At 48.7% G+C, this 24,534-nt stretch overlaps 2 protein-coding genes and 1 long non-coding RNA gene across 3 annotated transcripts in view; 2 read left to right on the forward strand and 1 right to left on the reverse strand.

Moving 5' to 3' along the window:
- Positions 1–7,320: 7,320 nt before the first annotated feature.
- Positions 7,321–15,205, forward strand: LOC135538751 (B9 domain-containing protein 1-like). The gene is made up of 7 exons (XM_064964657.1): positions 7,321–7,545; positions 7,748–7,816; positions 8,264–8,375; positions 8,460–8,556; positions 9,646–9,708; positions 12,920–12,987; positions 14,204–15,205. Exons 1-7 carry the CDS (start codon positions 7,483–7,485, stop codon positions 14,365–14,367), a joined length of 636 nt encoding a protein of 211 aa, XP_064820729.1. The 5' UTR covers positions 7,321–7,482; the 3' UTR covers positions 14,368–15,205.
- A 2,287-nt stretch (positions 15,206–17,492) lies between these two features.
- On the forward strand, positions 17,493–18,205 carry LOC135538775 (uncharacterized). Its single transcript, XR_010455482.1, has 3 exons — positions 17,493–17,535; positions 17,736–17,769; positions 18,163–18,205. It is a non-coding gene; the product is annotated as an uncharacterized LOC135538775 (long non-coding RNA).
- Positions 18,206–19,514: 1,309 nt separating this feature from the next.
- The window catches only part of LOC135538766 (epsin-2-like), a 53,041-nt gene continuing 48,021 nt past the window's right edge, over positions 19,515–24,534 (reverse strand). The window contains exons 9-10 of the mRNA XM_064964680.1: positions 24,172–24,351; positions 19,515–20,807 (exon numbers count right to left, since the gene is read on the reverse strand). Coding sequence (XP_064820752.1) covers positions 20,662–20,807; positions 24,172–24,351 — 326 coding nt within the window. The 3' untranslated portion in view covers positions 19,515–20,661. The remainder of the gene's footprint in view (positions 20,808–24,171; positions 24,352–24,534) is intronic.

Below are 24,534 nucleotides of genomic sequence, written 5' to 3' on the forward strand. Positions count from 1 at the left end.
CACCTTCCCCCTATACATATCTACCTCCATCACTCCAGTATACCTGTACATTGTTAATATGGTACTGACCCTGTATATAGGCCCCGTACCCCTATACATATCTACCTCCATCACTCCAGTATCCCTGTCCCCTTAACCCCTATACATATCTACCTCCATCACTCCAGTTTCCCTGTCCCCTTAACCCCTATACATATCTACCTCCATCACTCCAGTATCCCTGTCCCCTTAACCCCTATACATATCTACCTCCATCACTCCAGTATCCCTGTCCCCTTAACCCCTATACATATCTACCTCCATCACTCCAGTATCCCTGTAAATTGTTAATATGGTACTGACCCTGTATATAGGTCACCTTACCCCTATACATATCTACCTCCATCACTCCAGTATCCCTGTACATTGTTAATATGGTACTGACCCTGTATATAGTCACCTTACCCCCTATACATATCTACCTCCATCACTCCACTATCCCTGTACATTGTTAATATGGTACTGACCCTGTATATAGTCACCTTACCCCTATACATATCTACCTCCATCACTCCAGTATCCCTGTACATTGTTAATATGGTACTGACCCTGTATATAGTCACCTTACCCCTATACATATCTACCTCCATCACTCCAGTATCCCTGTACATTGTTAATATGGTACTGACCCTGTATATAGTCCCCTTACCCCTATACATATCTACCTCCATCACTCCAGTATCCCTGTACATTGTTAATATAGTACTGACCCTGTATAGTCCCCGTACCCCTATACATATCTACCTCCATCACTCCAGTATCCCTGTCCCCTTAACCCCTATACATATCTACCTCCATCACTCCAGTATCCCTGTACATTGTTAATATGGTACTGACCCTGTATATAGTCACCTTACCCCTATACATATCTACCTCCATCACTCCAGTATCCCTGTCCCCTTAACCCCTATATATATCTACCTCCATCACTCCAGTATCCCTGTCCCCTTAACCCCTATACATATCTACCTCCATACCTCCATCACTCCAGTATCCCTGTACATTGTTAATATGGTACTGACCCTGTATATAGTCCCCTTAACCCCTATACATATCTACCTCCATCACTCCAGTATCCCTGTCCCCTTCCCCTATACATATCTACCTCCATCACTCCAGTATCCCTGTACATTGTTAATATGGTACTGACCCTGTATATAGTCACCTTCCCCCTATACATATCTACCTCCATCACTCCAGTATCCCTGTACATTGTTAATATAGTACTGACCCTGTATATAGTCACCTTACCCCTATACATATCTACCTCCATCACTCCAGTATCCCTGTACATTGTTAATATAGTACTGACCATGTATATAGTCCCCTTAACCCCTATACATATCTACCTCCATCACTCCAGTATCCCTGTCTCCTTCCCCCTATACATATCTACCTCCATCACTCCAGTATCCCTGTACATTGTTAATATGGTACTGACCCTGTATATAGTCACCTTACCCCTATACATATCTACCTCCATCACTCCACTATCCCTGCACATTGTTAATATAGTACTGACCCTGTATCGTCCCCGTACCCCTATACATATCTACCTCCATCACTCCAGTATCCCTGTACATTGTTAATATGGTACTGACCCTGTATATAGTCCCCTTAACCCCTATACATATCTACCTCCATCACTCCAGTATCCCTGTACATTGTTAATATAGTACTGACCCTGTATATAGTCACCTTCCCCCTATACATATCTACCTCCATCACTCCAGTATCCCTGTACATTGTTAATATGGTACTGACCCTGTATATAGTCCCCTTCCCCCTATACATATCTACCTCCATCACTCCAGTATCCCTGTACATTGTTAATATAGTACTGACCCTGTATATAGTCCCCTTCCCCCTATACATATCTACCTCCATCACTCCAGTATCCCTGTCCCCTTAACCCCTATACATATCTACCTCCATCACTCCAGTATCCCTGTACATTGTTAATATAGTACTGACCCTGTATATAGTCACCTTACCCCTATACATATCTACCTCCATCACTCCAGTATATAGGTCACCTTACCCCTATACATATCTACCTCCATCACTCCAGTATCCCTGTACATTGTTAATATAGTACTGACCCTGTATATAGTCCCCTTAACCCCTATACATATCTACCTCCATCACTCCAGTATCCCTGTACATTGTTAATATAGTACTGACCCTGTATAGTCCCCGTACCCCTATACATATCTACCTCCATCACTCCAGTATCCCTGTACATTGTTAATATAGTACTAACCATGTATATAGTCCCCTTAACCCCTATACATATCTACCTCCATCACTCCAGTATCCCTGTACATTGTTAATATGGTACTGACCCTGTATATAGTCCCCTTAACCCCTATACATATCTACCTCCATCACTCCAGTATCCCTGTCTCCTTACCCCTATACATATCTACCTCCATCACTCCAGTATCCCTGTCCCCTAACCCCTATACATATCTACCTCCATCACTCCAGTATCCCTGTCCCCTTAACCCCTATACATATCTACCTCCATCACTCCAGTATCCCTGTCCCCTTAACCCCTATACATATCTACCTCCATCCCTCCAGTATCCCTGTACACTGTTAATATAGTACTGACCCTGTATATAGTCCCCTTCCCCCTATACATATCTACCTCCATCACTCCACTATCCCTGTACATTGTTAATATGGTACTGACCCTGTATATAGTCACCTCCCCCCTATACATATCTACCTCCATCACTCCAGTATCCCTGTACATTGTTAATATAGTACTGACCCTGTATATAGTCACCTCCCCCCTATACATATCTACCTCCATCACTCCAGTATCCCTGTACATTGTTAATATGGTACTGACCCTGTATATAGTCCCCTTCCCCCTATACATATCTACCTCCATCACTCCAGTATCCCTGTATATTGTTAATATGGTACTGACCCTGTATATAGTCCCCTTCCGCCTATACATATCTACCTCCATCACTCCAGTATCCCTGTCCCCTTACCCCTATACATATCTACCTCCATCACTTCAGTATCCCTGTACATTGTTAATATGGTACTGACCCTGTATATAGTCCCCTTCCGCCTATACATATCTACCTCCATCACTCCAGTATCCCTGTCCCCTTAACCCCTATACATATCTACCTCCATCACTCCAGTATCCCTGTCTCCTTCCCCCTATACATATCTACCTCCATCACTCCAGTATCCCTGTACATTGTTAATATAGTACTGACCCTGTATAGTCCCCGTACCCCTATACATATCTACCTCCATCACTCCAGTATCCCTGTCCCCTTAACCCCTATACATATCTACCTCCATCACTCCAGTATCCCTGTACATTGTTAATATGGTACTGACCCTGTATATAGTCACCTTCCCCCTATACATATCTATCTCCATCACTCCAGTATCCCTGTCTCCTTCCCCCTCTACATATCTACCTCCATCACTCCAGTATCCCTGTCCCCTTAACCCCTATACATATCTACCTCCATCACTCCAGTATCCCTGTCCGCTTAACCCCTATACATATCTACCTCCATCACTCCAGTATCCCTGTCCCCTTAACCCCTTTACATATCTACCTCCATCACTCCAGTATCCCTGTCCCCTTAACCCCTATACATATCTAACTCCATCACTCCAGTATCCCTGTCTCCTTCCCCCTATACATATCTACCTCCATCACTCCAGTATCCCTGCACATTGTTAATATGGTACTGACCCTGTATATAGTCACCTTACCCCTATACATATCTACCTCCATCACTCCAGTATCCCTGTTCATTGTTAATATGGTACTGACCCTGTATATAGTCACCTTACCCCTATACATATCTACCTCCATCACTCCAGTATCCCTGTCCCCTTAACCCCTATACATATCTACCTCCATCACTCCAGTATCCCTGTCCCCTTAACCCCTATACATATCTACCTCCATCACTCCAGTATCCCTGTCCCCTTCCCCCTATACATATCTACCTCCATCACTCCAGTATCCCTGTCTCCTTCCCCCTATACATATCTACCTCCATCACTCCAGTATCCCTGTGTCCTTCCCCCTATACATATCTACCTCCATCACTCCAGTATCCCTGTCTCCTTCCCCCTATACATATCTACCTCCATCACTCAAGTATCCCTGTCCCCTTCCCCCTATACATATCTACCTCCATCACTCCAGTATCCCTGTACATTGTTAATATAGTACTGACCCTGTATATAGTCCCCTTCCCCCTATACATATCTACCTCCATCACTCCAGTATCCCTGTACATTGTTAATATAGTACTGACCCTGTATATAGTCCCCTTAACCCCTATACATATCTACTTCCATCACTCCAGTTTCCCTGTACATTGTTAATATAGTACTGACCCTGTATATAGTCCCCTTAACCCCTATACATATCTACCTCCATCACTCCAGTATCCCTGTTCATTGTTAATATGGTACTGACCAAGTATATAGTCCCCTTCCCCCTATACATATCTACCTCCATCACTCCAGTATCCCTGTCTCCTTACCCCTATACATATCTACCTCCATCACTCCAGTACCCCTGTACATTGTTAATATAGTACTGACCCTGTATATAGTCCCCCTCCCCCTATGCATATCTACCTCCATCACTCCAGTATCCCTGTACATTGTTAATATGGTACTGACCCTGTATATAGTCACCTTACCCCCTATACATATCTACCTCCATCACTCCAGTATCCCTGCACATTGTTAATATAGTACTGACCCTGTATAGTCCCCGTACCCCTATACATATCTACCTCCATCACTCCAGTATCCCTGTCCCCTTCCCCCTATACATATCTACCTCCATCACTCCAGTATCCCTGTACATTGTTAATATAGTACTGACCCTGTATATAGTCCCCTTCCCCCTATACATATCTACCTCCATCACTCCAGTATCCCTGTCCCCTTCCCCCTATACATATCTACCTCCATCACTCCAGTATCCCTGTCCCCTTAACCCCTATACATATCTACCTCCATCACTCCAGTATCCCTGTACATTGTTAATATAGTACTGACACTGTATATAGTCCACTTCCCCCTATACATATCTACCTCCATCACTCCAGTATATAGGTCACCTTACCCCTATACATATCTACCTCCATCACTCCAGTATATAGGTCACCTTCCCCCTATACATATCTACCTCCATCACTCCAGTATCCCTGTACATTGTTAATATAGTACTGACCCTGTATATAGTCCCCTTAACCCCTATACATATCTACCTCCATCACTCCAGTATCCCTGTCCCCTTAACCCCTATACATATCTACCTCCATCACTCCAGTATCCCTGTCTCCTTCCCCCTATACATATCTACCTCCATCACTCCAGTATCCCTGTCCCCTTAACCCCTATACATATCTACCTCCATCACTCCAGTATCCCTGTACATTGTTAATATAGTACTGACCCTGTATATAGTCACCTCCCCCCTATACATATCTACCTCCATCACTCCAGTATCCCTGTACATTGTTAATATAGTACTGACCCTGTATATAGTCACCTCCCCCCTATACATATCTACCTCCATCACTCCAGTATCCCTGTACATTGTTAATATGGTACTGACACTGTATATAGTCACCTTACCCCTATACATATCTACCTCCATCACTCCAGTATCCCTGTCTCCTTACCCCTATACATATCTACCTCCATCACTCCAGTATCCCTGCACATTGTTAATATAGTACTGACCCTGTATAGTCCCCTTCCCCCTATACATATCTACCTCCATCACTCCAGTATCCCTGTCCCCTTAACCCCTATACATGTCTACCTCCATCACTCCAGTATCCCTGTACATTGTTAATATAGTACTGACCCTGTATAGTCCCCTTCCCCCTATATATATCTACCTCCATCACTCCAGTATCCCTGTCCCCTTAACCCCTATACATATCTACCTCCATCACTCCAGTATCCCTGTACATTGTTAATATAGTACTGACACTGTATATAGTCCACTTCCCCCTATACATATCTACCTCCATCACTCAAGTATCCCTGTCCCCTTCCCCCTATACATATCTACCTCCATCACTCCAGTATCCCTGCACATTGTTAATATGGTACTGACCCTGTATAGTCCCCTTCCCCCTATACATATCTACCTCCATCACTCCAGTATCCCTGTCCCCTTAACCCCTATACATATCTACCTCCATCACTCCAGTATCCCTGTCCCCTTAACCCCTATACATATCTACCTCCATCACTCAAGTATCCCTGTCCCCTTCCCCCTATACATATCTACCTCCATCACTCCAGTATCCCTGTGCATTGTTAATATAGTACTGACCCTGTATAGTCCCCGTACCCCTATACATATCTACCTCCATTACTACAGTATCCCTGTCCCCTTAACCCCTATACATATCTACCTCCATCACTCCAGTATCCCTGTACATTGTTAATATGGTACTGACCCTGTATAGTCCCCTTAACCCCTATACATATCTACCTCCATCACTCCAGTATCCCTGTACATTGTTAATATAGTACTGACCCTGTATAGTCCCCTTCCCCCTATACATATCTACCTCCATCACTCCAGTATCCCTGTACATTGTTAATATAGTACTGACCCTGTATATAGTCCCCTTAACCCTATACATATCTACCTCCATCACTCCAGTATCCCTGTACATTGTTAATATAGTACTGACCCTGTATATAGTCCCCTTAACCCTATACATATCTACCTCCATCACTCCAGTATCCCTGTACATTGTTAATATAGTACTGACCCTGTATATAGTCCCCTTCCCCCTATACATATCTACCTCCATCACTCCAGTATCCCTGTACATTGTTAATATAGTACTGACCCTGTATATAGTCCCCTTAACCCCTATACATATCTACCTCCATCACTCCAGTATCCCTGTCCCCTTAACCCCTATACATATCTACCTCCATCACTCCAGTATCCCTGTACATTGTTAATATTGTACGGTATATAGCTTACTTACTTTCTTGTGTTCTTATTTCCATTTCTCATGTATTTTTGTTCTACTTTACTTTATAGTACTATATATTGATTACTTAATTGTTGGGAAATGAGCTCGTAAGAAACCCACTGTTCTTGTGCATGTGACAATTACCCATTAAAACTTGTCCAAGACTACCACCTAGTGGACAGTTTATTTACTAAAAACGCTTTATCAACTTGACCGGATCCAGTTTGGCCCTCACGACTAGCCGTAGTCAAAAGCGTCCTAGCAACGGGGCGGAAGGAACCTTCATTTAACAACAAGTTACTTATCTCCCACAACACAAAACGTTACCGCTTATACAGTCTTAAATTATAATATTTATGTTTGTTCACTATATACTTTTAAAAACAATATATATTCTCAAGTTATCGTATGAAGCGGGATGGCTATCAACAACCCATCGGTGTTTCTGTTGATGATAAACGGACAGATAGAAGGAGCGAATGTGAGTAGCTAGCTAGCTAACGTTAGTAACGAGCCTACTAGCTAAGCATTTGACGTTAACATGGTAAAATGAGACGGATCATATTGGATAACTTGACCGCTTTTTGAATGATTGGTTTAGTGAGCATAAACATGTTCTATAAAACTGCCTTGTTCATTTGATTTTCGGTTTATTCCCTCTCATCTGACGGATGTGATGTCAGTTTCCAGAGTATGATGACCTGTACTGTAAATACTGCTTCGTCTACGGACACGACTGGGCTCCCACCTCGGTGAGTGACTCCGAGTCATCTGGAACACGTTGACGTTCCCTTACTGTGGATAGATAACACAATACGCTTGTTTTACTAAGCTAGAAACTACTAAGTACTTAAATAGCTGCATGTCCAGTGATGCAGGGAAGTTGTAAATGTTTGACTTCAGAGCGTTCAAAGCGACTGGGAACTCGGACAAAAACGAGTGGTAAAAAAACAAAACAACATTGGAACATTCATCCAACTCGGGAATTCGGGCCTCTTTCTACAGCTCCGACCTGAAGATCACAGATCTCATGATTTGACCTATTTTTCAGAGTTCCCAGTTGTTTAAAGAGACATCAATATCTCACCTCTCCTCCACACTCCCTTTCCCCCATCCCTCCTCCCCCCTCTCTCTCTCCTCAACCCCCTCTCCTCAATCCCCCCCTCTCTCTCTCCTCTCCCTCCCTCTTCTCTTTCCAGGGTCTAGAGGAGGGTATATCTCAGATTACGTCGAAGGGCAGAGACTCTCCTCAGAGAATGATCTGGAATTTTCCTCTGGAGATCACCTTTAAGAGCACCAACCCATTAGGCTGTGAGACACACACACACACAGACCCTTCTTACCGTAGCAGACAGTTGATGATACCATAGCTAACAGTGTGTTGTGTGTACGCAGGGCCTCAGATCGTGGTAAGTGTCTACGGTCCTGATACGTTTGGTAACGATGTGGTCAGAGGATACGGAGCAACACACATCCCCTTCACTCCTGGACAGTCAGTATCTCTCCTCCTCTTCCTCTCTCCTGGACAGTCAGTATCTCTCCTCCTCTTCCTCTCTCCTGGACAGTCAGTATCTCTCCTCCTCTTCCTCTCTCCTGGACAGTCAGTATCTCTCCTCCTCTTCCTCTCTCCTGGACAGTCAGTATCTCCCCTCCTCTTCCTCTCTCCTGGACAGTCAGTATCTCTCTTCCTCACTCCTGGACAGTCAGTATCTCTCCTCTTCTTCCTCTCTCCTGGACAGTCAGTATCTCTCCTCCTCTTCCTCTCTCCTGGACAGTCAGTATCTCTCCTCCTCTTCCTCTCTGCTGGACAGTCAGTATCTCTCCTCCTCTTCCTCTGCTGGACAGTCAGTATCTCTCCTCCTCTTCCTCTCTCCTGGACAGTCAGTATCTCTCCTCCTCTTCCTCTCTGCTGGACAGTCAGTATCTCTCCTCCTCTTCCTCTCTGCTGGACAGTCAGTATCTCTCCTCCTCTTCCTCTCTCCTGGACAGTCAGTATCTCTCCTCCTCTTCCTCTCTCCTGGACAGTCAGTATCTCTCCTCCTCTTCCTCTCTCCTGGACAGTCAGTATCTCTCCTCCTCTTCCTCTCTCCTGGACAGTCAGTATCTCTCCTCCTCTTCCTCTCTCCTGGACAGTCAGTATCTCTCCTCCTCTTCCTCTCTCCTGGACAGTCAGTATCTCTCCTCCTCTTCCTCTCTCCTGGACAGTCAGTATCTCTCCTCCTCTTCCTCTCTCCTGGACAGTCAGTATCTCTCCTCCTCTTCCTCTCCTGACAGTCAGTATCTCTCCTCCTCTTCCTCTCTCCTGGACAGTCAGTATCTCTCCTCCTCTTCCTCTCTCCTGGACAGTCAGTATCTCTCCTCCTCTTCCTCTCTCCTGGACAGTCAGTATCTCTCCTCCTCTTCCTCTCTCCTGGACAGTCAGTATCTCTCCTCCTCTTCCTCTCCTGACAGTCAGTATCTCTCCTCCTCTTCCTCTCTCCTGGACAGTCAGTATCTCTCCTCCTCTTCCTCTCCTGGACAGTCAGTATCTCTCCTCCTCTTCCTCTCCTGACAGTCAGTATCTCTCCTCTCTTGTTGTCAGACACACCAGAACCATCCCAATGTTTGTTCCTGAATCCACATCAAGACTACAGAAATTCACAAGGTAACGTGGCTGGGGGCTGAGTGTGTGTGTCTGGCTGGGGGCTAAGTGTGTGTGTCTGGCTGTGGGCTAAGTGTGTGTGTCTGGCTGGGGGCTAAGTGTGTCTGGCTGGGGGCTGAGTGTGTGTGTCTGACTGGGGGCTAAGTGTGTGTGTCTGGCTGTGGGCCAAGTGTGTGTGTCTGACTGAGGGCTAAGTGTGTGTGTCTGGCTGGGGGCTGAGTGTGTGTGTCTGGCTGGGGGCTAAGTGTGTGTCTGACTGGGGGCTAAGTGTGTGTGTCTGGCTGGGGGCTAAGTGTGTCTGGCTGGGGGCTGAGTGTGTGTGTCTGACTGGGGGCTAAGTGTGTGTCTGACTGGGGACTAAGTGTGTGTGACTGGCTGGGGGCTAAGTGTGTGTGTCTGACTGAGGGCTAAGTGTGTGTGTCTGGCTGGGGGCTAAGTGTGTGTGTCTGACTGGGGGCTAAGTGTGTGTGTCTGGCTGGGGGCTAAGTGTGTCTGGCTGGGGGCTAAGTGTGTGTGTCTGACTGGGGGCTAAGTGTGTGTGTCTGACTGGGGACTAAGTGTGTGTGACTGGCTGGGGGCTAAGTGTGTGTGTCTGACTGGGGGCTAAGTGTGTGTGTCTGACTGGGGGCTAAGTGTGTGTGACTGACTGGGGGCTAAGTGTGTGTGTCTGACTGGGGGCTAAGTGTGTGTCTGACTGGGGGCTAAGTGTGTGTGTTTAATGCTGGGGGCTGAGTGTGTGTGTCTGGCTGGGGGCTAAGTGTGTGTGTCTGGCTGGGGGCTAAGTGTGTGTGTTTAATGCTGGGGGCTGAGTGTGTGTGTCTGGCTGGGGGCTAAGTGTGTGTGTCTGGCTGGGGGCTAAGTGTGTGTTTAATGCTGGGGGCTGAGTGTGTGTGTCTGGCTGGGGGCTAAGTGTGTGTCTGGCTGGGGGCTGAGTGTGTGTGTCTGGCTGGGGGCTAAGTGTGTGTGTCTGGCTGGGGGCTAAGTGTGTGTGTCTGGCTGGGGGCTAAGTGTGTGTGTCTGGCTGGGGGCTAAGTGTGTGTGTCTGGCTGGGGGCTAAGTGTGTGTGTCTGGCTGGGGGCTAAGTGTGTGTGTCTGGCTGGGGGCTAAGTGTGTGTGTTTAATGCTGGGGGCTGAGTGTGTGTGTCTGGCTGGGGGCTGAGTGTGTGTGTCTGGCTGGGGGCTAAGTGTGTGTGTCTGGCTGGGGGCTAAGTGTGTGTGTCTGGCTGGGGGCTAAGTGTGTGTGTCTGGCTGGGGGCTAAGTGTGTGTGTCTGGCTGGGGGCTAAGTGTGTGTGTCTGGCTGGGGGCTAAGTGTGTGTCTGGCTGGGGGCTAAGTGTGTGTGTCTGGCTGGGGGCTAAGTGTGTGTGTCTGGCTGGGGGCTAAGTGTGTGTCTGGCTGGGGGCTAAGTGTGTGTGTCTGGCTGGGGGCTAAGTGTGTGTGTCTGGCTGGGGGCTAAGTGTGTTTGTCTGACTGGGGGCTAAGTGTGTGTGTCTGACTGGGGGCTAAGTGTGTGTGTTTAATGCTGGGGGCTGAGTGTGTGTGTCTGACTGAGGGCTAAGTGTGTGTGTCTGACTGGGGGCTAAGTGTGTGTGTCTGACTGGGGGCTAAGTGTGTGTGTCTGACTGGGGGCTGAGTGTGTGTGTCTGACTGGGGGCTGAGTGTGTGTGTCTGACTGGGGGCTAAGTGTGTGTGTCTGACTGGGGGCTAAGTGTGTGTGTCTGACTGGGGGCTAAGTGTGTGTGTCTGGCTGGGGGCTAAGTGTGTGTGTCTGACTGGGGGCTAAGTGTGTGTGTCTGGCTGGGGGCTAAGTGTGTGTGTCTGGCTGGGGGCTAAGTGTGTGTGTCTGGCTGGGGGCTAAGTGTGTGTGTCTGACTGGGGGCTGAGTGTGTGTGTCTGACTGGGGGCTAAGTGTGTGTGTCTGACTGGGGGCTAAGTGTGTCTGGCTGGGGGCTAAGTGTGTGTGTCTGACTGGGGGCTGAGTGTGTGTCTGACTGGGGGCTGAGTGTGTGTGTCTGACTGAGGGCTAAGTGTGTGTGTCTGACTGGGGGCTGAGTGTGTGTGTTTAATGCTGGGGGGCTAAGTGTGTGTGTCTGACTGGGGGCTAAGTGTGTGTGTTTAATGCTGGGGGGCTAAGTGTGTGTGTCTGACTGGGGGCTGAGTGTGTGTGTTTAATGCTGGGGGGACTAAGTGTGTGTCTGACTGGGGGCTGAGTGTGTGTGTCTGACTGGGGGCTGAGTGTGTGTGTTTAATGCTGGGGGGACTAAGTGTGTGTTTTAATACTGGGGGGCTAAGTGTGTGTCTGACTGGGGGCTAAGTGTGTGTGTTTAATGCTGGGGGGGCTAAGTGTGTGTGTCTGACTGGGGGCTGAGTGTGTGTGTTTAATGCTGGGGGACTAAGTGTGTGTGTCTGACTGGGGGCTAAGTGTGTGTGTCTGACTGGGGGCTGAGTGTGTGTGTTTAATGCTGGGGGGACTAAGTGTGTGTTTAATACTGGGGGGGCTAAGTGTGTGTGTCTGACTGGGGGCTAAGTGTGTGTGTTTAATGCTGGGGGGGCTAAGTGTGTGTGTCTGACTGGGGGCTGAGTGTGTGTGTTTAATGCTGGGGGGACTAAGTGTGTGTGTTTAATACTGGGGGGCTGAGTGTGTGTGTTTAATGCTGGGGGGACTAAGTGTGTGTGTTTAATACTGGGGGGCTAAGTGTGTGTGTCTGACTGGGGGCTAAGTGTGTGTGTTTAATGCTGAGGGGACTAAGTGTGTGTCTGACTGGGGGCTAAGTGTGTGTGTTTAATGCTGGGGGGACTAAGTGTGTGTGTCTGACTGGGGGCTAAGTGTGTGTGTTTAATGCTGGGGGGACTAAGTGTGTGTGTTTAATGCTGAGGGGACTAAGTGTGTGTGTTTAATGCTGAGGGGACTAAGTGTGTGTGTCTGACTGGGGGCTAAGTGTGTGTGTTTAATGCTGGGGGACTAAGTGTGTGTGTTTAATGCTGGGGGACTAAGTGTGTGTGTTTAATGCTGGGGGGACTAAGTGTGTGTGTTTAATGCTGGGGGACTAAGTGTGTGTGTTTAATGCTGGGGGGACTAAGTGTGTGTGTTTAATGCTGGGGGGACTAAGTGTGTGTGTTTAATGCTGGGGGGGCTAAGTGTGTGTGTTTAATGCTGGGGGGGCTAAGTGTGTGTGTTTAATGCTGGGGGACTAAGTGTGTGTGTGTCTCTGTAGTTGGCTGCTGGGCCGGCGTCCAGAGTTCACCGATCCTAAAGTCGTGGCCCAGGGAGAGGGCAGAGAAGGTAGGCTCTGTTTCTGTGTGTGGTAGAGTTCACCGATCCTAAAGTCGTGGCCCAGGGAGAGGGCAGAGAAGGTAGGCTCTGTTTCTGTGTGTGGTAGAGTTCACCGATCCTAAAGTCGTGGCCCAGGGAGAGGGCAGAGAAGGTAGGCTCTGTTTCTGTGTGTGGTAGAGTTCACCGATCCTAAAGTCGTGGCCCAGGGAGAGGGCAGAGAAGGTAGGCTCTGTTTCTGCCGGGATTCATTCCACGATGTGTTGCTTCAGTTTGCCCTAAACATTCGTAGATCCTATTCATGGTAAAACGCTGTGCAGGTCGACTGAAGCATAAATCCCTTTTTAAAAAGCACATTGTAATGTTGGTAGGGTCTTTAAATGGATCCTGGTGTCTTCTCACTACCATGTCTCTCTCCTATGTGTCTCTCTCCTATGTGTCTCTCTCTCTCCTATGTGTCTCTCTCTCTCCTATGTGTCTCTCTCTCTCCTATGTGTCTCTCTCTCTCCTATGTGTCTCTCTCTCTCCTATGTGTCTCTCTCTCTCCTATGTGTCTCTCTCTCTCCTATGTGTCTCTCTCTCCTATGTGTCTCTGTCTCTCCTATGTCTCTCTCTCCTATGTGTCTCTCTCCTATGTGTCTCTCTCCTATGTGTCTCTCTCCTATGTGTCTCTCTCCTATGTGTCTCTCTCCTATGTGTCTCTCTCCTATGTGTCTCTCTCTCTCCTGTGCGTCTCTCTCCTGTGCGTCTCTCTCCTGTGCGTCTCTCTCCTGTGCGTCTCTCTCCTGTGCGTCTCTCTCCTGTGCGTCTCTCTCCATGTGCGTCTCTCTCCTGTGCGTCTCTCTCCTGTGCGTCTCTCTCCTGTGCGTCTCTCTCCTGTGCGTCTCTCTCTCCTGTGCGTCTCTCTCTCTCCTGTGCGTCTCTCTCTCTCCTGTGTCTCTCTCTCTCTCCTGTGCGTCTCTCTCTCTCCTGTGCGTCTCTCTCTCTCCTGTGCGTCTCTCTCTCTCTCCTGTGCGTCTCTCTCTCTCTCCTGTGCGTCTCTCTCCTCTCCTCTCTCTCTCTCTCCCTGTGTCTCTCTCTCTCTCCTGTGCGTCTCTCTCTCTCCTGTGCGTCTCTCTCCTCTCCTGTGCGTCTCTCTCCTCTCCTGTGCGTCTCTCTCCCTCCTGTGCGTCTCTCTCCCTCCTGTGTGTCTCTCTCCCTCCTGTGTGTCTCTCTTCATCCGTCTCAGTGACCAGGGTCCGTTCTCAGGGTTTCGTCTCCCTCTCCTTCCACATTGTGACTAAAGACATGAAGAGACTGGGTTACGACACCACACCTTCCGAGACCTCACACACTCTGTCACACACTGCTGCCGCAGGCATCGGACCGGGAGACCAGCCCTACAGCACGTGACGGAAACACACACACACACTGCTGCTGCAGGCATCGGACCGGGAGACCAGCCCTACAGCACGTGACGGAAACACACACACACACTGCTGCCGCAGGCATCGGACCGGGAGACCAGCCCTACAGCACGTGATGCAAACACACACACACTGCTGCCGCAGGCATCGGACCGGGAGACCAGCCCTACAGCACGTGATGCAAACACACACACACACTGCTGCCGCAGGCATCGGACCGGGAGACCAGCCCTACAGCACGTGATGCAAACACAAAGGCTGGTTTAAAGACATCAGACTGATCCAGGACCTGCAGAACCCCTCTATAATAATCTATCTGGGGGGGGGTGACATTAATTTAAACCAGGACTCTGTTGAGCAGCCATTGTTTTTTAATATATCCTTAATTTAACTCGGCAAATCAGTTAAGAACAAATTCTTATTTACAACGACGGGCTACCGGGGAACAGTGGGGTTTAAACTGCCTTGTTCAGGGGCAGATTTTGTACCTTGTCGGCTCGGGGATTCGATCCAGCAACCTTTCGGGTCACTAGTCCAACGCTCTAACCACGAGGCTACCCTGCCGCCCCTGTTGATAAGTAACTGGTTAAGGTTAGCAGAAGGATTTTTCAAATCCTGAGCGTCTTTATTTTCTATATATCCTCTACTTTCTCCTTCTGAGCGCCTTAACGATAGTAGGAAGGGGCGTGGCTTCCTGACAACGATCACCGATTGGACAGCCCCCAACCTCCAAAACAACCACATTGGCCGAGCTTATGCCGGTTATCGCTTGATCTGAAGTGTTGTAATTGTTTGACTGAGAATAAAATATACTGTGTTTCATGAACAAGGTGTAGTCCGTGTTGTGTACGTCTCTACGACCTCTGACCTTCTACTGTAACGGAAACAGAGGTGGCGACCAGTCGTGTTGTGTACGTCTCTACGACCTCTGTTTCCGTTACAGTAGAAGGTCAGAGGTCGCGACCAGTCGTATTGTGTACGTCTCTACGACCTCTGTTTCCGTTACAGTAGAAAGTCAGAGGTCGCGACCAGTCGCGGGTCACAGACCCAAATGGTTTCGCAACGGGAAAACCGTTTTAACTCTAGCAACTAAACGGGACCTACCTGAATTTTTCCAATTAGAAACTCTTTTCTTTTTTTTCAGTTGCGAAACCTGATCCGGTTCTGGAGTGAATGATTTCCGTTGTATAACATTTAGACTAAATGAATACACCCGTGGTTGTAGTGTGTCTCCAGCCGCACATCAGTAACACACATACATGAGAAACAGGCCACACACACACGCGAGAGAGAGAGAAACGGGCCACACACACACACGAGAGAGAGAGAAACAGGCCACACACACACACGAGAGAGAGAGAGAGAGAAACGGGCCACACACACACGAGAGAGAGAGAGAGAGAGAAACGGGCCACACACACACGAGAGAGAGAAACAGGCCACACACACGAGAGAGGGAAACAGGCCACACGCACACGAGAGAGAAACAGGCCACACACACACGAGAGAGAAACAGGCCACACACACACGAGAAAGAAAGAAACAGGCCACACACACACACGAGAGAGAGAGAAACAGGCCACACACACACGAGAGAGAGAGAGAAACAGGCCACACACACACGAGAGAGAGAAACAGGCCACACACACACGAGAGAGAGAGAAACAGGCCACACACACACGAGAAAGAAAGAAACAGGCCACACACACACGAGAGAGAGAAACAGGCCACACACACGAGAGAGAGAGAGAGAAACAGGCCACACACACACACGAGAGAGAGAGAAACAGGCCACACACACGAGAGAGAGAGAAACAGGCCACACACGAGAGAGAGAGAAACAGGCCACACACACACACGAGAGAAACAGGCCACACACACACGAGAGAGAGAAACAGGCCACACACACGAGAGAGAGAGAAACAGGCCACACACACACGAGAGAGAGAGAAACAGGCCACACACACACGAGAGAGAGAGAAACAGGCCACACACACACGAGAGAGAGAGAAACAGGCCACACACACACACGAGAGAGAGAAACAGGCCACACACACGAGAGAGAGAGAGAAACAGGCCACACATGGAGACATCAGCGCTGAAAGTGAACCATTTTATTGTCCCATAGCAGCTCCAGGTGAAGCTGGTTTAGACTGGTGTTAATATATCCCCCCCCCCCCCATCCTATAAAACCCCCCAGGAAGAAATTACAGAATAAAAAGACCCACAATATTATGTTAGGATAATACAAACGATATAAATTATATTACATTATCATAATGTGAAACAGGTTAGCACACCATCCAGACACAAGCAGCTCCCAGGACATATTACATGTGTAACTACAGACGAGAGTGAAATAATACAAATATAATTCTGAACATGGGGACGCTTTCAGACAGGAAGGAGTGTCATAATGTTGTCTATGAAGCCTGGTAACCTCACAGCACCAGACTACACACAGACAGAACCAGGGGAGGGTACTAGGTAGGAAGGGCCCCTGTCTGTCTCAGCTGTAATACCAGTCCAGGGGAGGGTACTAGGTAGAAAGGCCCCCTGTCTGTCTCAGCTGTAATACCAGTCCAGGGGAGGGTACTAGGTAGAAAGGGCCCCTGTCTGTCTCAGCTGTAATACCAGTCCAGGGGAGGGTACTAGGTAGAAAGGGCCCCCTGTCTGTCTCAGCTGTAATACCAGTCCAGGGGAGGGTACAAGGTAGAAAGGCCCCCCTGTCTCAGCTGTAATACCAGTCCAGGGGAGGGTACTAGGTAGAAAGGGCCCCCTGTCTGTCTCAGCTGTATTACCAGTCCAGGGGAGGGTACTAGGTAGAAAGGGCCCCCTGTCTGTCTCAGCTGTATTACCAGTCCAGGGGAGGGTACTAGGTAGAAAGGGCCCCCTGTCTGTCTCAGCTGTAATACCAGGGGAGGGTACTAGGTAGAAAGGGCCCCCTGTCTGTCTCAGCTGTAATACCAGTCCAGGGGAGGGTACTAGGTAGAAAGGGCCCCCTGTCTGTCTCAGCTGTAATACCAGTCCAGGGGAGGGTACTAGGTAGGAAGGGCCCCCTGTCTCAGCTGTAATACCAGTCCAGGGGAGGGTACTAGGTAGTTACAGACAGACAGGTTGTGTAGTCTAGGACAGGTTGTGTAGTCTAGGACAGGTCAGTTACAGACAGGTTGTGTAGTCTAGGGTCCTGTGTGGCTCAGTCGGTAGAGCATGGCGCTTGCAACGCCAAGCGTCGTGGGTTCGATTCCCACTGGGGCCACCCATATGCAAAAAGTAGTGGCCCCAGCCGACTTGTAAGTCGCTTTGGACAAAAGCGTCTGCTAAATGGGATATATTTTATATATATTAGGACAGGTCAATTACAGACAGGTTGTGTAGTCTAGGACAGGTCAGTTCCACTAGGAGATAGATGGTTACAGACAGGTTGTCTAGGACAGGTCAGTTACAGACAGACAGTGTAGTCTAGGACAGGTCAGTTCCACTAGGAGATAGATGGTTACAGACAGGTTGTCTAGGACAGGTCAGTTCCACTAGGAGATAGATGGTTACAGACAGACAGGTTGTCTAGGACAGGTCAGTTACACTAGGAGAGGGGTGGTTACAGACAGACAGGTTGCCTAGGACAGGTCAGTTACACTAAGAGATAGATGGTTACAGACAGGTTGTCTAGGACAGGTCAGTTACACTAGGAGAGGGGTGGTTACAGACAGACAGGTTGTCTAGGACAGGTCAGTTACACTAGGAGATAGATGGTTACAGACAGACAGGTTGTCTAGGACAGGTCAGTTACAGACAGACAGGTTGTCTAGGACAGGTCAGTTACACTAGGAGATAGATGGTTACAGACAGACAGTGTAGTAGCAATATAAAGATGATTATAAGATGTGAGATTAAAGACCTGACGTTCATACTAATATTCAGCCAGTTAACCAGTCCTGGAGTCAGATGTTAACTCCTGTCTCTAAATAGTGGAGGTTAGGGCCCCGTTAACCAGTCCTGGAGTCAGATGTTAACTCCTGTCTCTAAATAGTGGAGGTTAGGGCCCCGTTAACCAGTCCTGGAGTCAGATGTTAACTCCTGTCTCTAAATAGTGGAGGTCAGGGCCCCGTTAACCAGTCCTGGAGTCAGATGTTAACTCCTGTCTCTAAATAGTGGAGGTCAGGGCCCCGTTAACCAGTCCTGGAGTCAGATGTTAACTCCTGTCTCTAAATAGTGGAGGTTAGGGCCCCGTTAACCAGTCCTGGAGTCAGATGTTAACTCCTGTCTCTAAATAGTGGAGGTTAGGGCCCCGTTAACCAGTCCTGGAGTCAGATGTTAACTCCTGTCTCTAAATAGTGGAGGTTAGGGCCCCGTTAACCAGTCCTGGAGTCAGATGTTAACTCCTGTCTCTAAATAGTGGAGGTTAGGGCCCCGTTAACCAGTCCTGGAGTCAGATGTTAACTCCTGTCTCTAAATAGTGGAGGTTAGGGCCCGTTAACCAGTCCTGGAGTCAGATGTTAACTCCTGTCTCTAAATAGTGGAGGTCAGGGCCCCGTTAACCAGTCCTGGAGTCAGATGTTAACTCCTGTCTCTAAATAGTGGAGGTCAGGGCCCCGTTAAGCACAGTCCTGGAGTCAGATGTTAACTCCTGTCTCTAAATAGTGGAGGTTAGGGCCCCGTTAACCAGTCCTGGAGTCAGATGTTAACTCCTGTCTCTAAATAGTGGAGGTTAGGGCCCCGTTAACCAGTCCTGGAGTCAGATGTTAACTCCTGTCTCTAAATAGTGGAGGTTAGGGCCCCGTTAACCAGTCCTGGAGTCAGAGGTTAACTAAAGGACTCCAGCCGGGGGAGGCCCTAAAGGACTCCAGCCGGGGGGGCCCTAAAGGACTCCAGCCGGGGGGCCCTAAAGGACTCCAGCCGGGGGGGCCCTAAAGGACTCCAGCCGGGGGGCCCTAAAGGACTCCAGCCGGGGGGGGGGCCCTAAAGGACTCCAGCCGGGGGGGCCCTAAAGGACTCCAGCCGGGGGGCCCTAAAGGACTCCAGCCGGGGGGGGCCCTAAAGGACTCCAGCCGGGGGGCCCTAAAGGACTCCAGCCGGGGGGGGGGGCCTAAAGGACTCCAGCCGGGGGGGGCCTAAAGGACTCCAGCCGGGGGGGCCCTAAAGGACTCCAGCCGGGGGGGGGGGCCCTAAAGGACTCCAGCCGGGGGGGGGGCCCTAAAGGACTCCAGACAGTTGTATGATAACAGACATCTCTAGTCTACAGAAACAAGTCCCTTGAGTCTTTCACTCCCAAATAAACATTGACTCTTCCTCTTCTGAGAACGTTCCTCCACCCAGTCACCAGTTCATATACCTTGACCTCAGGGGTTAAAGTTCATATACACGTTGACCTCAGGGGTTAAAGTCCATATACACGTTGACCTCAGGGGTTAAAGTTCATATATACATTTGCAGGGGGGTGAAAATTCACACGTTGACCTCGGGGGGGGGGGGTGAAAATTCATATGTGGCTGTGTGTCAGGGTCATAGGTCAGGGTCGCTAAGCAGTGACCTCACAAGTTGTGGCCGGTAACGGGTGGGGGGGTAGTAGCACAGTGTACCAGGCAGTGGAGGCGTCTCCAGCTAAGGACTAACGGTGAAGCAACAGCCACAGCTAATTAAGCCTGTGCAAAATCCCTGCTTAGTACACACACACACCTCACTGGGGTTGTTTAGTTAGATTCATTCTATGATCAGACTAGCATTAAAAACAGTCAGAACAGCCAGGAATACTGTCTACAGGACACAGTATCTGATATAAGAGAGAGGGAGAGAGAGGAAGAGGAGAGAGGAAGAGGAGAGAGAGGACAGAGAGTGAGAGGACAGAGAGGAAGAGGAGAGAGGACAGAGGAAGAGGAGAGAGAGGACAGAGAGGAAGAGGAGAGAGAGGACAGAGAGGAAGAGGAGAGAGAGGACAGAGAGGAAGAGGAGAGAGAGGACAGAGAGGAAGAGGAGAGAGAGAGGACAGAGAGGGGAGAGATGAGGAGAGAGAGAGGAAGAGGAGGGGGGGTGGAAAGACAGGAGAGGAGTCCAGGGGTGTTGTCTTGAAGGGGGTGGTTGGGGGGGGGGGGTGTAGTTGAGGCGTTCCTCACAACAAGAAGGGGTTAGTGGTCCCGGGGGCTGTGTGCCAGCTGTGGGGGGCAGAGCTGAGCCGAAGAGGGGCTGGGTCAGAGGCATAGAGGCCGGGAAACCCCCCATCCCTCCAACCCCGGGCACCATGTGGCCCGTCAGGGGTGGCAGGGAGGCGAGGGGGGCAGAGGGTCTACCATGGAGGACAAGCTGCTGAACCCTGCACCCCTCCCAGACTCAGGCCTGGCATAGGGCTGACCCTCATCTGGTTTAGGGTAGGGGGGTTAGGCTGGCCCATCTGGAAGGGGTTGGCCTGGGGGGCGGCTACAGGGGCGGCTCCTAAGGAGACACAGGGGAGACAAACAGAACACAGAGAAGACATCAGCATTACCAAACACCAGAGAGAGAGATTGAGACTAATGTACAGACTCAGTGAGCATAGCCTTGCTATGGAGAAAGGCCGCCGTAGGCAGACATGGCTCTCAAGAGAAGACAGGCTATGTGCTCACTGCCCACAAAATGAGGTGGAAACTGAGCTGCACTTCCTAACCTTCCTGAGAGAGACAGAGAGAGAGACAGACAGAGACAGAGAGAGACAGAGACAGAGAGAGACAGAGAGAGAGAGAGAGAGAGAGAGAGACAGAGAGAGAGATCGAGATAGAGAGAGTCAGAGACAGAGACAGAAAGACAGACAGAGAGACACAGAGACAGAGAGAGATTACACAGATTCACAAAGAATTCGAAAACAAATCCAATTTTGAAAAACTCCCATATCTACTGGGTGAAATGCCACAGTGTGACATCAGAGCAGCAAGATGTGTGACCTGTTGCCACGAGAAAAGGGCAACCAGTGAAGAACAAACACCATTGTAAATACAACCCATGAGGAGGGTTTGGCCGGTAGGGATATCGTCTCATTGCGCACCAGCGTTTCCTCCGACACATTGGTGCGGCTGGCTTCCCGGGTTGGATGCACGCTGTGTTAAGAAGCAGTGCGGCTTGGTCGGGTTGTGTTTCGGAGGACGCATGACTTTCAACCTTTGTCTCTCCCGAGCCCGTACGTACGGGAGTTGTAGCGATGAGACAAGATAGTAGCTACTAAAAAAAACAATTAGATACCACGAAATTGGGTAAAAAATAAAATAAAATAAAAAACAGTTTAAAACTGAAAAGAAAAAAGTTAAAAACTGTTTGAATAATGTCTGTGAGAAGACAGAGAACAGAACTGATTTGGCGAAACCCCGAGGTAAAATGTTGTTTTGAGCTCAATGTGTTCTCCATTCGTTTTCTATGGCCGTTTTAATAGGAATTTGCATGCAGTTCCTATGGCTTCCACTAGATGTCAACAGCCTTATAAAATTAGTTGATGTTTTTCTCATGAGAAATGAAGAAGTAGTCCTGTTTTTTTGGGGAGCGCCAACAGAAGAAGATCTTCAATGGTAATGTATTTATTATATTGTTGTTTCGGACTTGTGTCTCGCACCGACGGGATGAAATATGATTGTCATGTGTTTGAATGCGGGGCGCTGTCCTCAGATAAATCACATGGTCTGCTTTCGCCGTAAAGCCTTTTCTGAAATCTGACACTGTGGCTAACGTGTTAACGCTAGCTCGTCTAGGACAGGCTAACGTGTTAATGCTAGCTCGTCTAGGACAGGCTAACGTGTTAATGCTAGCTAGTCTAGAAAAGGGCTAACGTGTTAATGCTAGCTCGTCTAGGACAGGTTAACGTGTTAATGCTAGCTCGTCTAGGACAGGTTAACGTGTTAATGCTAGCTCGTCTAGGACAGGTTAACGTGTTAATGCTAGCTCGTCTAGGACAGGTTAACGTGTTAATGCTAGCTAGTCTAGGACAGGTTAACGTGTTAATGCTAGCTCGTCTAGGACAGGTTACCGTGTTAAAGCTAGCTCGTCTAGGACAGGTTAACGTGTTAATGCTAGCTAGTCTAGGACAGGTTAACGTGTTAATACTAGCTCGTCTAGGACAGGTTACCGTGTTAAAGCTAGCTCGTCTAGGACAGGTTAACGTGTTAAAGCTAGCTCGTCTAGGACAGTTTAACGTGTTAATGCTAGCTCGTCTAGGACAGGTTAACGTGTTAATGCTAGCTCGTCTAGGACAGGTTAACGTGTTAATGCTAGCTCGTCTAGGACAGGCTAACGTGTTAAAGCTAGCTTGTCTAGGACAGGTTAACGTGTTAATGCTAGCTAGTCTAGGACAGGTTAACGTGTTAATGCTACCTAGTCTAGGACAGGTTAACGTGTTAATGCTAGCTCGTCTAGGACAGGTTAACGTGTTAATGCTAGCTCGTCTAGGACAGGTTAACGTGTTAAAGCTAGCTCGTCTAGGACAGGTTAACGTGTTAAAGCTAGCTCGTCTAGGACAGGTTAACGTGTTAATGCTAGCTAGTCTAGGACAGGTTAACGTGTTAAAGCTAGCTCGTCTAGGACAGGTTAACGTGTTAAAGCTAGCTCGTCTAGGACAGGTTAACGTGTTAAAGCTAGCTCGTCTAGGACAGGTTAACGTGTTAATGCTAGCTAGTCTAGGACAGGTTAACATGTTAATGCTAGCTAGTCTAGGACAGGTTAACGTGTTAATGCTAGCTAGTCTAGGACAGGTTAACGCGTTAATGCTAGCTCGTCTAGGACAGGTTAACGTGTTAATGCTAGCTAGTCTAGGACAGGTTAACGTGTTAAAGCTAGCTCGTCTAGGACAGGTTAACGTGTTAATGCTAGCTCGTCTAGGACAGGTTAACGTGTTAAAGCTAGCTCGTCTAGGACAGGTTAACGTGTTAAAGCTAGCTCGTCTAGGACAGGTTAACGTGTTAATGCTAGCTAGTCTAGGACAGGTTAACGTGTTAATGCTAGCTAGTCTAGGACAGGTTAACATGTTAATGCTAGCTAGTCTAGGACAGGTTAACGTGTTAATGCTAGCTAGTCTAGGACAGGTTAACGTGTTAATGCTAGCTAGTCTAGGACAGGTTAACGTGTTAATGCTAGCTAGTCTAGGACAGGCTAACGTGTTAATGCTAGCTAGTCTAGGACAGGTTAACATGTTAATGCTAGCTAGTCTAGGACAGGTTAACGTGTTAATGCTAGCTCGTCTAGGACAGGTTACCGTGTTAAAGCTAGCTCGTCTAGGACAGGTTAACGTGTTAATGCTAGCTAGTGTAGGACAGGTTAACGTGTTAAAGCTAGCTCGTCTAGGACAGGTTAACGTGTTAATGCTAGCTAGTCTAGGACAGGTTAACAAGAAGTTAAGCTTTATTTTGATGTATTATACATGTATGTTTTGTGAATTTTTAATTATGAGTGTCTCTGTTTTTGAATTTGGTGCGCTGCTATTTCACTGGATGTTGTCTAATCAATCCCGTCACCGGGATCTGGGGTGTCGGTACGGGGGGTGTCGGTACAGGGGGTGGTGTCGGTACGGTGGGGGGTGTCGGTACGGGGGGGTGTCGGTGCGGGGGGGGTGTCGGTGCGGGGGGGGGGGGTGTCGGTGCGGGGGGATCTGAGCGGGAAGGGATCACTAAGAAGTGAACTATTTGTATATACACAGAATGACATTTTAGATGTATTTATTCTTCTGTGAGTGTAATGTTTACTGTTCATTTTATATTATTTTGTTAATTATCTATTTCACTTGCTTTGGCAAATTTAACATATGTCTCCCGGGGGGGGGTGTCGGTACGGGGGGTGTCGGTACCTGCGGCAGCGAGGAAGGGGTTAACAATAGGAGCAGGCTGAGGAGGCTTGGTGACCAGTGAGTCCAGGTTGACCAATGCTGCATTAGGACCCAGGAAGGACTCTGGGGTCTTCCTGTTGGGCAGAGGGTCAAACAGGTCCCCGGTACCACTAGTCAGGGAGGAGAGACCCCGACCATCACCTAGAGGAATACAGAGAGAGAGAGAGACAGGTTACCCCTGGCTGATGAGTCCTTGTTGCCCCCAGTCCACCTGGTCATGCTGCTGCTCCAGTTTCAACTGTGGGTTCAATACTTATTTGAGCCCGCCCCCAATACCGACCGGGACCCCGCCCCCAATACCGACCGGGACCCCGCCCCCAATAC

The sequence above is a fragment of the Oncorhynchus masou genome, unplaced genomic scaffold, assembly GCF_036934945.1.
Source record: "Oncorhynchus masou masou isolate Uvic2021 unplaced genomic scaffold, UVic_Omas_1.1 unplaced_scaffold_181, whole genome shotgun sequence".
NCBI classification, from domain to species: Eukaryota; Metazoa; Chordata; class Actinopteri; order Salmoniformes; family Salmonidae; genus Oncorhynchus; species Oncorhynchus masou.

Bases quoted from the DNA above. Each gene is read 5' to 3' on its own strand.
- LOC135538751 (XM_064964657.1), top strand. From the start codon at position 7,483: ATGGCTATCAACAACCCATCGGTGTTTCTGTTGATGATAAACGGACAG. The intron at 7,817-8,263 runs GTGAGTGACTCC...TTCTCTTTCCAG, and splicing joins ACGACTGGGCTCCCACCTCG to GGTCTAGAGGAGGGTATATC. The intron at 9,709-12,919 runs GTAACGTGGCTG...GTGTCTCTGTAG, and splicing joins AGACTACAGAAATTCACAAG to TTGGCTGCTGGGCCGGCGTC.